We start from the raw sequence: 17366 nt of genomic DNA on the forward strand, positions 1-17366 counted from the left end.
CTTGCTTGTTCTAATGGACTTCATTGCCTTTTATAAAATATTTAAGGTAGCTTACAATGGAAGATATTTACAGGAGCAATTTTAAAAAGTCTGTTTAAAAGCCAAAGTAAAAGATCAAAAGAAGTGTGGGAACAATTTATCAATCATAGGCTGAGTGCAAATCCTAATACTCACCTTCCTGGAAGTAAGTACAGAAGTATAAAAAAGAAGAATGAAAGGAAATTCTCTGTACCAACTCTTCAAGAGAGAAAAAACTCCTCTCTTCCTGCTGTAAATTCAGAGTTGATTACTGGGCATTATGTAAGGGTTTAGCAATACCCTTAACAATATGTTTGATAGCAGTTTTGCAAAACCAACTGAAACATATTTGTTATAAATATTATTATATATGCTAGTCATTAAGTCAAGAGCATAATATTAAATTTTATTTCCTATGTTTAATTCTGAAACTACACAAGTATTAAATGAACACATTTTTGTTTGCAAACATTTAAATAAACATGCAGAAAAAGTCCCTTGAAAGTCACCTTGTGAAAGCATTCTATAAGAAATTAGTATAATTTAGTAGTTAAGTTTCTAGATATTTGAATTGATATAGTGCTGTTGCTTAGACTGTTTCAAGAAACAGGCAATGAGTATGTTTCTGTAACTTTTCAAATATTAATTATCATACCCAGGCTTTTGGCAAAAATCAGCAAATAATAATAATTTTAGATTTCACATTGCCAAGAAAAGTTTCCAGCTCCTTTAAATATGAGATAAACTTTGCAAGATTATAAAACTGTGCAAGATAAATTAAGGAGTCACAAAAATAATTTCTGTTCCCTAATTCACATTACCTATGTCCCTATGTCCAGGCTTAGAAGTTTCTCTAGGGACACTGAATATATTTACTGATGGATCAGTACACAAGCACACATGGAGAGCCTACTACAAACTAAGTCCTGCTGTAGAAACTAGGGACCTAGCAAGAGTGAAACAAGATAGGAGAGGTCCTTGGCTTCAAGGGGACCACATTGTAACCTGTTTAAAATAACAATTGTGTTATGAAAATACTTACATTGGTATAATATTGCCTTTTCAGTTTTCTTTGTCTAAACAAGGTATCTATATAGGAGGATCTCATTCTATTCATGACTTTTAAAAAATAGACTGTATAATGCTGACTGTTATTAGCAAGTTTTCTGGAAAAAAGCAGATGTGGGCTTTCCCTCTTTATGTGATTTGCGCTCAGAAAATTATATGTAATTCTCATTGCCTCAACTAATGAAAATATAATCAATTAGATGGAAAATTCTCTGGAAAGGGGAACTAAAATGATCAAGAAATTAGGAGGGATGGGGAAACTACATTTTAAGGCCAAACTGAAAAATCATAAACAGTATGGAGAACGTAAACATATATTTCTTTTATCAAGCCAAAAAAACTTGAGTTAGAGGTTGACGTTTGAAGCTAGAATGGCACAACTTGTTTCTTCAAGAATTTATATAGGTTGAAAAATCAATTATCTAACAGTACTTCACTGAGAGGTTAATAATAAGATTTCTAATGGAATTGGACATCACTTGATAAATACCAATAGCCCTTTAAATTTGGCCTGAAGAGATTCAGGCATGCCTTCACACAGCTACACTGGGATCACTGTCAAAAAAAATTTTTAGATGATGCATTATGGATCTAAGAACAGACAAACATTTCTTTCTGTATTATGATTATTGTTGTAAAGGTTAAAATTTTCTGGGTTATTTGAAGGTATTAACTTGGAGGTGAATCTCAAATTTTAGTTAATGACTACTAAAACAAAAAAAGGGGGTTTAAGGTTACAAAGTTTGAAAAGTGATTTTTTAGGGCTTCCCTGGTGGCGCAGTGGTTGAGAGCCCTCCTGCCGTTGCAGGGGACACGGGTTCATGCCCTGGTCTGGGAAGATCCCACATGCCGCGCAGTGTCTAGGCCCGTGGGCCATGGCCGCTGAGCCTGCGTGTCCGGAGCCTGTGCTCTGCAATGGGAGAGGCCGCAACAGTGAGAGGCCCATGTACCGCAAAAAAAAAAAAAAAAAGTGATTTTTTTAAATGAAAAGGTACTTCTAGGATGGAGGAAAAGATGATTGTGGAGTGGTGTTGTTACTTAATATTTATTTTTATATAAATATGAATGGATTTCCCATTGGTAGTTAATATTCTTGTGCCATTCAGAATCTTTGTGCCAACTTTCAATAGTTTTGTCTTCCTTTACAAGATTTCTTCTAGGAAATGTATTTCTTCCTCTTTTCTTCTTTATAAAGACGACCCAGTTGCCATATTTTTCTACTTCTCCACCATTCTTTGCTATCATTAATATATATTCGTTGAACAATTTAATAGTAATAAAAAATTGGACTAATATAAATTTATGGAAAATTTATTTTTTGGTACTTATTTCATGGTAAGTTTACAATTCAAACTAGTCATTCATTTAGGAAATTTATTGACTTTAAAATTGTCAAATCCTCAAAAGGTGAAGTTATATTTGCTGAGATCTTATTACCAGGTTATAATCATTGTTATGCAATTGGATTAGTTTTGGTTAATATTAATTATCCATTAAAGTTGGCAGCTTCACACCTTTGCTGTCCATCTGAAAAACTAGGCAAAATCATCATGCTGTTAATACTGAAAATAACAATGTTATTTTCATTTTTCTATGAAGGCTCTGAAAAACATCCCAATGGAAACAAAAACTATGATTGCTTTCAGTAAAATATTAGTAAAACGTATATTATTATCTTTTGATTATTCAATTTCAGTAATGAATTTCAGTTGCATGACTATGATTTTAGAAATTGCAATTTTATTATCAAATTACCTTGGTATGATGATACTAATGTAATTTCATTTGTAGGGGAATATTACGTTTACATTGCCTAAAGTACAAGAAAGAACACCTGAGAAGACTATTTCTTGATATGTTCCTTCTTTTTCAGAAAACTTCCTTTCTAAGATTAGAACTGTAATTCAATTTTCTAGTATAACAATAAGTGATTAGAGAAGTTAGATATCACTTCAAGTACCTTTGAGACTTGTGGTCAGTCAGGCATACAAATAGATGAGAATGAGAAATAGTTGTTTATTTTGGTAGCCACTATTAATATTTCTGTTCTCCCCCTTCTGGGAACACTGGAGGATTTCACTTCCCTGCTACCTTGAGCTGTGATTTTCTTTGATCAATGAAATGTGCATGATGTATATCACTTCCAAGCAGAAGTAGATAATTGCCAGTGCAAGACTGTCTTCTGCTGTCTTTTCCCGTTGCAGCATTTATGGAAGTACAGGTTGATGTTGAGATGCCATAAGATCAAAGCATTCTGGGATGCTGAGCCAGCATGTGGAGAAAAGCTGTCCTAGGCAGTCTTCCAAATCCACAGAGGACTTTGCAGAAGTCAGAAATAAAATTGTGTTTACTTTAGAGGTAAAATGGAAATAGTCAATATACAGCAACATGGTCATTGGGTTCCATTGCCATTAAGCTAATATGAATAGAATACATTTTAAGAGGAGAGCATTACAACAGGTAATACAACTGATAGGAGAACATTATTATTCACCCTTGCACTAAGGTATCTAACCATTAAGTAGATGAGGTAACTTGGATTCCATGGAAAAAATTAATGTGTAGTGATTTATTTTTATATAAAAAGCAGGAGAAGAAAAATAATAAATGGAATTTAAAACGTTTTTGGCACCTCTTCTTCTTTTTTTGTTTTTCTTACCTAGCATCCATTTCCCCTTCTTGTTTTTTTCCTTCTGGGGCTTTGTTGTAGTTTTGTGAAAGACCTGAATGAGGATTTTTCAAGAATAAATGCTCAGACACATAAATCTTAAGGAATTGACAGTTTGCTTTGATAAGGGCAAAGGATATAATTGTAGCAATGGATAGTATATTGGTTTGTAGTGCTGCTGCAACAAGTTACCACAAACTTGGGGGCTTGAAACAACAGAAATTTATTCTCTCACAGTTCTAGAGGCCAAAAGTTCAACAAGGTGTTGGCAGGGTGACGTTCCTTCTGAAGACTCTAGGGGAGACTTCTTCCTTGCCTCTTCCAGTTTCTGGTGGCTCCTGGCATTCCTTGACTTGTGGCAGCATACCTCCAATTTCTGCCTCAGTCTTCACATTTCCTTCTTTCATGTGTCTCTGTGCATCTTCTCTTTTCCTGTCTCTTATAAGGACACCTGTCATTGGATTTTTGGCCCACCCAAATCTAGGATAATGCTAGGGTTAGGGTTACCTTATTTATATCTGTAAAGATCTCTATTCCAAATAAAGACACATTTTTAAGGTTCTGGGTGGATATATCTTTTGGGGGCTACTATTCTAACCACTACAGATACAAGCTTGGTAGTATTTGTTGAGCATAGCTTCTCAGTCTCTTTCCCCATGAGGGGAAATGTGCTTGGATTTCTGGCAATGGTACTCTATCTCTCTGAGGGAAGGGAGAGAGACATTCTAGGTCCTCAGAAACCCTGAATAACAGCAGAATGTGCCTCATACCTTCAGATATGTCATTCTCAAAATCTAGCAAAATTACTTTATAGGATTGCAAAAATTCCCTTAAGCGAGCCGTGTTTCCTAGAGCTAATATCTGGATTCTAGGCATAATTCCTTAATATGTCAACAGTAGCCAGAGTGGCCACTGATTATAAAAAAACTATGGGGTGTTACTAATATGCAGTTGCATTGCAACTATGTAATGATATAATGGCCAGTCTGCAGCTATGTGCAGTTTAAGCTCCAGGAGAAATTGGGTACATGAGTTCTTGCACTGGTCTTCATGAGAACCAACCTCCTCATTTTCAGTCCACATAATTTAGGCATGCCTGATTTCATCTCCTGGCTTCAAGGATGCATAAGCAACCAATGTCTGGCCAATGTGAGAACCATCGCAACTATTGACTAAAGGAAAGATACATCATCTAAACTGGGTCAAAGGAAGTGATATTCTAGGATTTTTGCTGGGGATATTAGGAAAGGGGCATTTTTTTTTTGCTGAGAGTCACTAAATGTGGCCTGAAAATAGGTAGCCTATTACTTTGGCCATTTTTGCTCTTCCTGAAACTGGTAAATAATTGACTATTTCCATGCATAAGACAATAAATGATGCTCTGCTTTTTTGCTTAAGTCAGTTTACTTGGGTTTCATTGTTAGAGTATGATTAATATAAGTATATACTTTATAGATGGTGTGAATAAGTATCTTAAGATATTGGACTAAAGGGAGAAATTAGCATTGGTTTTCAGTACTAGGAAAAGCTCGTTTTTCTTTAGCAGGGATTTTTCTTTTCTTTTACGGACACTATAAATCTTGCAGTTAATTTTGTTTTCCTCTTTGCTGAAAACAAAGTTTGTGACCTCCTTAGAGTAACTGAAAATAACTTTTATGTATTTTGAACACTGACCCACCCTCAATTAATTTTATTTTATTCCTATGTTATCTTGATCATATTTTCATATTCTTTGTGTATGAACGGGACAGCTAAGAATTATTAAAATAAGATATTCTCAAATAATTAACACTAAAAAGAGGTCAATTATACTGTTCTTGAATGAAAATCCAAATGTAGAAAAGGGAACTTTCTTAATTAAGAATACATTATCCAAATGAGGAACAAATGAATTGTTAATTTACAAACATCTGTGAACAGTTCAGAAAACAAACTAAAAATGGAATATATAAATATATTTTCAATTTATAAAGTATAAAATAAATACCCTTTGATTCCTGTGTGTTTTATGTGAAGAAACCGAGAAAAAATTCTGTTATATTCAAAAGAACTGAAAGCAGGGTCTCAGAGATATTTTCACACCCATGCTCATAATAGCACTATTCACAATAGCTAAGAGGTGGAAGCAACCCTGATATCCATGGACAGATGGATGAATGGATAAACAAACTGTGGTATATACATGCATCAGAATATTATTCAGCCTTAAAAAGTAAGGAAATCCATCACATGCTACAACATGGATGAACCTTGAGGACATTATGCTAAGTGAAATAACCCAGTTACAGACAAATACTGTAAGATTCCACTTATGTGAGGTACCTAGAGTAGTCAAATTCATAGAACCAGAAAGTAGAATGGTGGTTAGAGGGGTGTGGTGTGGTGGGAAAGGGGAGTTGTTTTCTAATGGGTATAGATATAGGTTCATGTTTGCAAGATGAAAGTTCTCAAGATCTGTTTCACAACAATGTGAATATACTTAACATACTAAATTGTATACTTAAAAGTGGATGAGATGGTAAATTTTGTTATATGTTTTTAACACAATTAAAGGGGGGAATGATATATTTCAGAGTTTAAAATAAATATTTTCCCTAAATGAAAGCTATCAATAAACTTAGACTAGACAATTGTTTAATTTTAAATCTACAGAATAAATAGTAGAGCCTACATTTTGGCCACATGATGTCGCTGTCTACTACAGTGTATTCTGTAGGAAGAAAAATACCCAGGGCCCTCTTGTCACTCCAGAGAGACAGAACAGTAAGAGAAGCAGCAGGACTTGAGCAGAGACTAGAGGACAATATTTAAAATTTTGCAAAATATGATATTCTAATTTGATCAACTCGCTGAGTATTGGTGATGGTGTCTTCTAAGAGTAGGGGCGGAGAGGTCGGGTGTCTGCTGCTCTCGCTTCTGCTCCTCGCTGCAGGGGAGGCCAGGAGCAGCCAGGTCCACTACTCCGTCCCCGAGGAGGCCAAACACGGCACCTTCGTGGGCCGCATCGCCCAGGACCTGGGGCTGGAGCTGGCGGAGCTGGTGCCGCGCCTGTTCCGGCTGGCGTCCAAAGGCCGCGGGGACCTTCTGGAGGTAAATCTGCAGAATGGCATTTTGTTTGTGAATTCTCGGATCGACCGGGAGGAGCTGTGCGGGCGGAGCGTGGAGTGCAGCATCCACCTGGAGGTGATCGTGGACCGGCCGCTGCAGGTGTTCCATGTGGAGGTGGAAATAAAGGATATTAATGACAATCCGCCAGTATTTCCAGTGACAGTAAAGACTATCCGGTTTCACGAATCGAGGCTGCTTGACTCGCGGTTTCCTCTAGAGGGGGCGTTTGATGCAGATGTCGGAGTAAATGCTCTTCTCTCCTACAAGCTCAGCTCCAGTGAGTTTTTCTTTCTAGATATACAGACAAATGATGAACTAAGCCAGTCTTTGTCTCTTGTGCTGAGGAAATCTCTGGACAGAGAGGAAACTGCTGAGATTAATTTGTTACTGGTGGCTACTGATAGGGGCAAACCTGAGCTCACAGGCACCGTTCAATTGCTTATTAAGGTATTAGATGTGAATGACAACGAACCTACTTTTGACCAATCAGTTTACAAAGTACAATTGTTAGAGAACATCGCAAAGGGATCCTTGGTGATTAAATTAAATTCTTCTGATGCAGATGAAGGATCAAACAGCGAGATTGTGTATTCATTTAGTAGTGATGTGTCCCCCAATATAAAGACCAAGTTCAAAATAGATCCCAGCTCAGGGGAAATCAGAACTAAGGGACAATTAGATTATGAAGAAGTGAAATCTTATGAGATTCAAGTCATTGCGTATGACAACGGGACTCCACCAATGTCTGGGCACTGTAAAATTTCAGTAAAACTTGTGGACATCAATGATAACACACCAGAAGTCTCAATCACGTCTCTTTCACTTCCCATCCGAGAGGATGCTCCGCTGGGAACAGTCATCGCCCTCATCACGGTGTCTGACCGCGACTCCGGTGCCAACGGGCAGGTGACCTGCACCCTGACCCCCCATGACTTCTTCAAACTGGTGTCCACGTTCAAGAATTACTATTCGCTGGTGCTGGACAGCGCCCTGGATCGCGAGAACCTGGCGAACTATGAGGTGGTGGTAAAAGCACGGGACGCGGGCTCGCCTTCCCTGTCGGCCACAGCCAGCGTGTCCGTGGAGGTGGCCGACGTGAACGACAACGCGCCCGCGTTCGCGCAGCCCGAGTACACGGTGTTGGTGAAGGAGAACAACCCGCCCGGCTGCCACATCTTCACGGTGTCGGCTCGGGACGCGGACGCGCAGGAGAATGCGCTGGTGTCCTACTCGCTGGTGGAGCGGAGGGTGGGCGAGCGAGCGCTGTCGAGCTACGTGTCGGTGCACGCGGAGAGCGGCAAGGTGTACGCGCTGCAGCCGCTGGACCACGAGGAGCTGGAGCTGCTGCAGTTCCAGGTGAGCGCGCGCGACGCGGGCGTGCCGCCTCTGGGCAGCAACGTGACGCTGCAGGTGTTCGTGCTGGACGAGAACGACAACGCGCCCGCGCTGTTGCTGCCCGGGCCGGGTGGCGGGGCGGGCGCGCTGAGCCAGCTGGTGGCTCGGTCGGTGGGCGCGGGCCACGTGGTGGCGAAGGTGCGCGCGGTGGACGCGGACTCGGGCTACAACGCGTGGCTGTCGTACGAGCTGCAGCCGGCGGCGGGTGGCGCGCGCAGCCCGTTCCGCGTGGGGCTGTACACAGGCGAGATCAGCACGACGCGCGCCCTGGACGAGGCGGACGCACCGCGCCATCGCCTGCTGGTGCTGGTGAAGGACCACGGCGAGCCGGCGCTGACGGCCACGGCCACCGTGCTGCTGTCGCTGGAGGACAGCGGTCAGGCGCCCAAGGCCTCTTCGCGGGCGTCGACGGGCGCCGCTGGCGCGGAGGCCGCTCTGGTGGATGTGAACGTGTACCTGATCATCGCCATCTGCGCGGTGTCCAGCCTGTTGGTGCTCACGCTGCTGCTGTACACGGCGCTGCGGTGCTCGGCGCCGTCCAGCGAGGGCGCGTGCGGGCCCGGGAAGCCCACGCTGGTGTGCTCCAGCGCGGTGGGGAGCTGGTCTTACTCGCAGCAGAGGCGGCAGAGGGTGTGCTCTGGGGAGGGGCCGCCGAAGGCAGATCTCATGGCCTTCAGCCCCAGCTTACCTCAAGGTCCAGACTCAGCAGAAGAAAGGCAACAACTCTCGGAATCAGAACAGTTCGGAAAGGTGAGTCTTTTAATTTTTTTTTCTGTCGGCTCTAAAATTGTTCTATTTTCTTTGTTCTCTATGATTCTATTAATTTTTAAAATTAATTATCATTGGAGTACGGTTGTTTTACAACGTTGTGTTAGCCTCCACTGCACAACAAAATGAATCAGCCATACACATTCTATTATTTTGATTCATAGCTCTGCTTTCATTTTGTATCATTATCTTGTACAATATATGGTGTGAATTAGAAATCAATTTCTTGCATTGAGAAGAATTTAAATGCTTTTCTTATTTTTACATTTTGGATTTTCCTTAATTAAATCTTGCCATGAAAAATAGGATTAAAGTATTGAGAAAACACTTCAGCAAAATTTGAAAACTTAACATTACGTGTAAATATTTTTTCTCAAATTAAAAAATCACAATTGGAAAAAATTTAAAGAGGATGATTATGGAATACATATTTTCAATTTACACCATCCATTCTGTCAGAATATGTTGGGAATTTCCTAAATTATTCTTTTGATCAAGAATTCATTTATCGGGCTTCCCTGGTGCCGCAGTAGTTGAGTCCGCCTGCCGATGCAGGGGACACGGGTTCGTGCCCCGGTCCGGGAAGATCCCACATGCCACGGAGCGGCTGGGCCCGTGAGCCATGGCTGCTGAGCCTGCGCGTCCGGAGCTTGTGCTCCGCAATGGGAGAGGCCACAACAGTGAAAGACCCACGTACCGCAAAAAAAAGAAAAAAAAAAAAAAGAATTCATTTATCTTTATCTGTTTATTCAACAGTTAATATGTTAGTTTTTCTTTTCATGTATTTTAAAGCAGCCTGAACAGATTTTTAATGCCTAGCATCCAAAGTATATATCATAACTCATTACAACACATGACATCACTTAGAAATCATTGCTAATCTTAGGTATGTCTTTCAGTAGTAAAAAGATTTCACATTTGCAAAATCCTTAGAGTTTTAAGGCACAGTAGAGAGTTTATTGAGAAAAAATATCTCCCTCAATTTTGTTTAATTAAAAAAAATTTGTTTTTAAAGTCACATTGTGGGGTGGCCAGGTGGTGGGACTTTTTCTTCATACAAGTGGAGAGTACTTTAACCCAGTCTTTATGTTAGTGGGGGTGCTTAGTCACGCTTAAAGTATATCACTGGACTAATGTATGCAGACCTCCCACTGTGCAGAGATTGACCACCTTCCTTTGGTACCACACACTATGCCCGTGATAACATTTTCCAAGACTGAGCTCACTTAATTTCACCTGGCAGCAACTATATTCCTAATGATGTTGGGAGTTTTTCCAAAAGGCAAAGACTGGCATTGAATGACTACATTTTCATTGGTAACTACTATGTTGGGTAATTAAAACACTAAACTTGATGAGTAAATAAGTAAATGTTATACTTGGAAGGGAAATTAAAAACACTTTTTTTTCAACAAAAGGAAGATGTCTTGGGGTGAAATTACTGTCTTCTACTACTCTTTTGTCGTTACTTATTTGCTGGTTTATTTCCTCCCAAATGATGAATTGATGAATCATGAAATAACTTCCACTAAGTGATCTTAGCTTTAGCCATTTCACAGATAGGCCAGAATATCAATTTCTATCTGGGATCTGCTATTAAAGGAATTGAGGAGTTTGGTGGGGAAATACTGAACTTTATTTAAGGATAATCTGTTCCTGTGGGAAATATATTAGTGCCTTAGAGTTGATAAGCCTCAAAATACAGTGAATACATATTTCCTGGGAATCAGAAAAGTTCATCTGAGGCTTTACAGAGAAAAACAAATGGCTGAAGCTCTTTCTTGGGATGAGTCATCCCACCTAGAGTACTATAGCTACTCACCACCTTCTTGAGACTAGTGTACAGAAAGTGTGAATGGTCAGATGGAATCTGTCCTACTGGAAGTCTGGCTACTACATTTCTACTCTAGGTAAATGGTAAGATTTAAAATTATATCCAGGTGTGCCCATATCTCCAGGAGTCACAATACATCACTGTATAAATTCTTGATTTCTTATTCCTTATTTACATTTTCTTGATTCAGTTGCCAAAAGAGATGTCTAAGTGAGAGTAGATATTATTCACTGATACCTTAACCACACATTAGCACAACTTTAAACTCATATAATTCCTTTAGTATTAACTTCATCTCATAATAATCATTATGGAATCTACTCTGTTATAAATTCCCTGTGCCATTGCAATTTGCAGATAGTATACTCTTAAATGTCATGAAATGTGAAGTATTACAGTAAGTTGTGAAAGCCATCTCAATATGAAGTCCATGATATTTAAAACTTTTTAATTTTGTCTCTCATTTTAAAACTAGCTACTACCTTTCAAGATCCATCAAAGCACTAACTGGCATATTGATATCTTAATTATTTCCTAGATATACTCTTTTCCAAAATAATTCTTAAATGTTTACTTTTTAAAAAAAGATTTCTTGATGTGGACCATTTTAAAGTCTTTATTGAGTTTGTTACAATATTGCTTCTGTTTTTTATGTTTTTGGTTTCTTGGTGCCGAGGCATGTGGGATCTTAGCTCCCTGACCAGGGATCAAACCCACACCCCCTGCATTGGAAGTCTTAACCATTGGTCCACCAGGGAAACCCATTAAATGTTTACTTCTTTTTCATGAACTAGTACAAGAGAATCAATTAGAAATTATCTGTTTGATATCAACAAATATCATTAATGTAACTTACCTCTTTACTTATATTCTTGAGAAAGTTAATTTAAAATATTCACTTATTTATACATTAAAATTTAATTGATAATTTATTCTATTCTAAATGTGAATGATAAAATATGAGTAAGTTGCAATGCAGTCTTGCATTCAATGAGTACATGGAAAACCTGGTATGAAAACTTTTCTCCTAATATTTAAATCAAATTTTTGTTTGTTTGTTTTTGGCTGCACCCTTGGCAGTGGAAGCACGGAGTCCTAACCACTGGAGCACCAGGGAATTCCCTTAAAGCACACGTTTGATTTCATTTAAAAAGAGTAGGACTATAAGCAAAAATCTGGGCATTCTCTTACCTCTCTAAATTCAACCTCTTCCCATGAATTTTCTTTGCTCAGCTTCCAAATGCTCAGAGAATGCATGCCTTTTACTAACTTTACAGAGACATTTAGTATATTTCATTGCCTAGTCTTACATGTATTGAGTGAGTCATATTCCAAAGTTACTTTTCTCTCTTTAATAATTGGTTAAACACCAATTATTACAAGTAACAACTTTTTAACAAACTGGAATCCAGAAATTCATCCAGAGTGGAGATTATTAAAAACAGAAGCATTTCATATTGTGAACACATTAAGATATACAGGTAAATTGAAATGTACAAGTGATGTGTAAATTTAAAAAACTAATATACTTTTCCTTGGTATGATGTGAATATAACAAATATCCAAACACACAGTGTTTTCATGCAACAAAAACCAAATTTACAGAATAACTGCACTGTAAAAGACTGACTTGTGGCATCTTTATGTAAACAGTTGAGACAGCTAACAAAGATGCAGTTGTTGGATAAAGGACACAGGAGTGGTTCGTAGACATTCTACAAAGTAAGAAACATATTTTATAAATTAACGATTGCCATAGTAATGTAGAAGTAAAATTTTCAAGGTCTGTTGTTTTGATGGTTACAAATATCAAAGACCCGATTTTTCTGTAAAATGTAGACTTTGTGGCCAAGTGGTTAATGTCATGAGTCTTGAATCATATTGAGATCCTACTCAACATCACCAGTTAATATTACTTTTAAGTTACTTAACCTGTATGCATTTCCACTTCACTGTTTGTAAAAAGTGAATCATATTAATACCTACCTCAGAGGGTTGTTGTGAGAATTTAATGGGCTAACCCTATTAAAACAAATGAAATAGTACTTGTCACATCGGAAATATTTCCAAAAGATGTCCACTACTGTTATAATAGTAATCACTATTTTACTATATTTAACTATATGCCATGGATTGGCCTAATTTAAAGTCATGAATTAGCATAAAAGTTCTAAGGATATATTTTGATAAAATATGAAGACTTTGAGGAGTGCTCGAAGGAAATTACAGGGAAAAAAAATGGGGGAAAGTTCAATGGAAGGAAAAAAAGGTAAATACATTTATTTAATACTTACACATTTAGCCACATGATGTCGCTGTCTACCGCAAGGTATTTCACCACAAAAGATATGCAGCATTTATTACGTACTAAGATGCTGGTTTTCCTCACCATCTCTTAAATACGTGCACGGAATGATTAAGAAATGAAAAATAAGGAACTAGAAATATTTAAAAATTTTTGATCGATGCAAAAGCGACCCAATATTTGGAAAAACGCTTGCAATGGTATTTTTCTGGAGAGAAGGTCAGGGAGTCTGGCGACTACTGCTTTCGGTTCTGCACCTCCTATTCTGGGAGGCAGGGAGCGGCCAGGTCCATTACTCTGTCTCCGAGGAGGCCAAACACGGCACCTTCGTGGGCCGCATCGCCCAGGACCTGGGGCTGGAGCTGGCGGAGCTGGTGCCGCGCCTGTTCCGGCTGGCGTCCAAAGGCCGCGGGGACCTTCTGGAGGTAAATCTGCAGAATGGCATTTTGTTTGTGAATTCTCGGATCGACCGGGAGGAGCTGTGCGGGCGGAGCGTGGAGTGCAGCATCCACCTGGAGGTGATCGTGGACCGGCCGCTGCAGGTGTTCCATGTGGAGGTGGAGGTGAAGGACATTAACGACAACCAGCCGGTTTTTCCAATGGCAGTAAAAAATTTGTTTATTTATGAATCCCGGCCGCCTGGTTCTCGGATTCCGCTAGAGGGCGCATCAGATGCAGATATCGGAGCTAATTCGCTATTGACCTACACTCTTAACTCCAATGAATATTTTACCTTGGATGTTAAAAGAAATTATGTGGAAATTAAATCCCTTGGACTTGTGCTGAAAAAACTTTTAGATCGAGAGGTCACTCCTGAGCATCACTTACTTATAACAGCAGTTGATGGTGGGAAACCAGTACTCACTGGTACTATTCAACTGAAGATCACCGTTGTAGATGTAAACGACAATGCCCCAGAGTTTGAGAGCACGATCTACAAAGTCAGATTATTTGAAAATGCACCAAACGGTACCCTAGTAGTGACTGTTAACGCCTCTGATTTGGATGAAGGGATAAATAAGGACATTGTGTATTCTTTCAATACAGACATGTCAGCAGATACTTTGTCGAAATTCCACATAGACCCTGTTAATGGATACATCAGTGTAAAGGGTAACATAGATTTCGAGTTCACTAAGTTATATGAAATCCAGGTAGAAGCAACAGATAAAGGAAATCCCCCAATGGCAGATCACTGCACGGTTGTAGTGGAAATTTTGGACACCAACGATAATGTACCTGAGTTGGTTGTCAAATCACTCTCTTTACCTGTATTAGAAGATGCTCCACTAGGAACGGTAATCGCTCTGATCAGCGTTTCCGACGGCGATTCCGGTGCCAACGGGCAGGTGACCTGCACCCTGACTCATCATGTACCCTTCAAGCTGGTGTCCACCTTCAAGAATTACTATTCGCTGGTGCTGGACAGCGCCTTGGATCGCGAGAGTATGGCCAACTATGAGGTGGTGGTGACCGCGAGGGACGGGGGCTCGCCTTCCCTGTCGACAACGGCCAGCGTGTCCGTGGAGGTGGCCGACGTCAACGACAACGCGCCCGCGTTCGCGCAGCCCGAGTACACGGTGTTCGTGAAGGAGAACAACCCGCCCGGCTGCCACATCTTCACGGTGTCGGCGCGGGACGCGGACGCTCAGGAGAACGCGCTGGTGTCCTACTCGCTGGTGGAGCGGCGGGTGGGCGAGCGATCGCTGTCGAGCTACGTGTCGGTGCACGCGGAGAGCGGCAAGGTGTACGCGCTGCAGCCGCTGGACCACGAGGAGCTGGAGCTGCTGCAGTTCCAGGTGAGCGCGCGCGACGCGGGCGTGCCGCCTCTGGGCAGCAACGTGACGCTGCAGGTGTTCGTGCTGGACGAGAACGACAACGCGCCCGCGCTGCTGCTGCCCGGGCCGGGCGGCGGGGCGGGCGCGCTGAGCCAGCTGGTGGCTCGGTCAGTAGGCGCGGGCCACGTGGTGGCGAAGGTGCGCGCGGTGGACGCGGATTCGGGCTACAACGCGTGGCTGTCGTACGAGCTGCAGCCGGCGGTGGGTGGCGCGCGCAGCCCGTTCCGCGTGGGGCTGTACACAGGCGAGATCAGCACGACGCGCGCCCTGGACGAGGCGGACGCACCGCGCCATCGCCTGCTGGTGCTGGTGAAGGACCACGGCGAGCCGGCGCTGACGGCCACGGCCACCGTGCTGCTGTCGCTGGAGGACAGCGGTCAGGCGCCCAAGGCCTCTTCGCGGGCGTCGTCCGGCGCCGCGAGTGCGGATACGGTGTTAGTGGATGTGAACGTGTACCTGATCATCGCCATCTGCGCGGTGTCCAGCCTGTTGGTGCTCACGCTGCTGCTGTACGCGGCGCTGCGGTGCTCGGCACCGTCCAGCGAGGGCGCGTGCGGGCCCGGGAAGCCCACGCTGGTGTGCTCCAGCGCGGTAGGGAGCTGGTCTTACTCGCAGCAGAGGCGGCAGAGGGTGTGCTCTGGGGAGGGGCCGCCCAAGGCAGACCTCATGGCCTTCAGCCCCTGTCTTCCACCGGGCCCCATTAGTGGGGATAGAGAAGAGCAGACGGATGTGAAGGTTGATCTTCCTGCTAAGGTGAGTAACTTTTAAAAATCCTTTCAAAACTGTCTTTGTTTTTAATTCTCAACGTTACTACTCCTTTGGAAACATTTTAATAGTTAATTAGTCTTGTTGCTGTCAATAGAGTTTTCAAGGTATTGGTTTTGTGGTTAAAGTGTTTGAATTTCTTGTGACTAATGGCTTTGAACCGAATCAGCAATAAATGGTAAGACCCATACTTGCAGGTTTTTAAAAGTCGCTGTAGAATTATTTTATTGCTACAAATCTGGATAGAAACAAAATATATTCTCCAGGGTAAATTGAATTGATTAGAATATTTGACTTAAACTGTGGTATGCTAATACCTGCACAATGCTTCAGTAACTTATGACACTTTTTATTGGAAATTCCTACTGGATGTTAGTCCAAATGTCACTGACACTCTTCCTTTTTATTATGCTTTTACATATTCAGTTTCAAGCATTAGATTATTAAGCCTGTTGTCTCCTATAGAGCCTCTTTTACTCACTTATCCATTTATCTGTATTCTCAGTTCCTTCTTTCTACTTGAACATGATTGTTTTAATTTTTGTGCTCACATTTGGCAATACTGTGTATTGTTGCTAGTTTTCCAATTGGGTTAAAAAAAAGTTAGAATAATAAATTTATTGCTTTTAGAATTGTATCATTTTCTCTCTTCTGTTTCTCACTACTTTTTATTAGTAAACATTAAGAAATCAATAGGAAGTGAAATTTTAATACTCTCTTTAGTATATCATAATTTAGAAAATATTGCGTTTGAAAGAATATTATTAATCTTGTTAAGAAATATTATTTTCTATCTGAACAGTGTAGAGAAAAATACTGTATACCTCATTTTAAAACTATTCAATTAGCAAAACTTATTTATTATTAACCTCTTTTACATGCAGTATTAATGATGCTAATGTCCAAAAAATTCAATAAGTCAATGTTATTACTGGTGACCCTCCTCTGAATACCAACCTATTAATGTGTGTCATGTAGCAAGTACAAAGTTCCAAATAACTGGAAGTGAAATTATTTTCCATTCATTCCCCTATTTGGTATTTGGTCAGTTACCCTAGTAAATAGCTGGTCTCCCATTGAAGTTTCTTTGCCACTGGAAACCAAAGCTTAGGTATGTTAGTGACTGGAGAATGGGCAAGTATTCTAAACCATTAGAGACAAAAATGAAGATATCAACCTTGGTCCGGTGTATTCCATTCTAATTGTGTGGAATACTTTTCCACACAAGTTATGTACTACAACTTCCTACTTCCTTGTTCAAGTTTCCTTGGTGAAACCTGATTAATACTCAATTACATTGTGGGATAGGCCAACATATAAAATACATAATCCTCCTTTTTTCCACTTCCATTTCCTCTTTCTGGCACTGTCCTTTGTGGCCTCCTGTCCATCAAGTATGAGCCACAGCATGTCCAACCTCAGTTCACTATTTATTTTATTAGGTATCATTTTCATCCTATTGTGAATAATAGGGCCATCCAGAGTTCTTGTCTTCCAGGATGTGGGACTTCAGTCTTCAAATCCAGCTCCCCTCTTCAATTTCTTTTTTTTTTAGTACAAATGGGCATATAGTTTTATTTTTTAAATAAATTTATTTAT

At 40.7% G+C, this 17366-nt stretch overlaps 2 protein-coding genes across 2 annotated transcripts; both read left to right on the top strand.

Annotated features, from left to right (window-relative positions):
• Positions 1-6616: 6616 nt before the first annotated feature.
• On the top strand, positions 6617-11069 carry LOC309819874 (protocadherin alpha-2-like; the record flags this gene model as incomplete). The annotated part of the gene is made up of 2 exons (XM_082650326.1): positions 6617-9104; positions 11050-11069. 2 exons carry the CDS (start codon positions 6617-6619, stop codon positions 11067-11069), a joined length of 2508 nt encoding a protein of 835 aa, XP_082506452.1.
• Positions 11070-13361: 2292 nt separating this feature from the next.
• LOC309819607 (protocadherin alpha-3-like) lies at positions 13362-15770 on the top strand (the record flags this gene model as incomplete). The annotated part of the gene is made up of 1 exon (XM_082649946.1): positions 13362-15770. One exon carries the CDS (start codon positions 13362-13364, stop codon positions 15768-15770), a length of 2409 nt encoding a protein of 802 aa, XP_082506072.1.
• Positions 15771-17366: the final 1596 nt, after the last annotated feature.

Source organism: Grampus griseus (genome assembly GCF_964374135.1).
Source record: "Grampus griseus genome assembly, chromosome: 3".
NCBI lineage: Eukaryota > Metazoa > Chordata > Mammalia > Artiodactyla > Delphinidae > Grampus > Grampus griseus.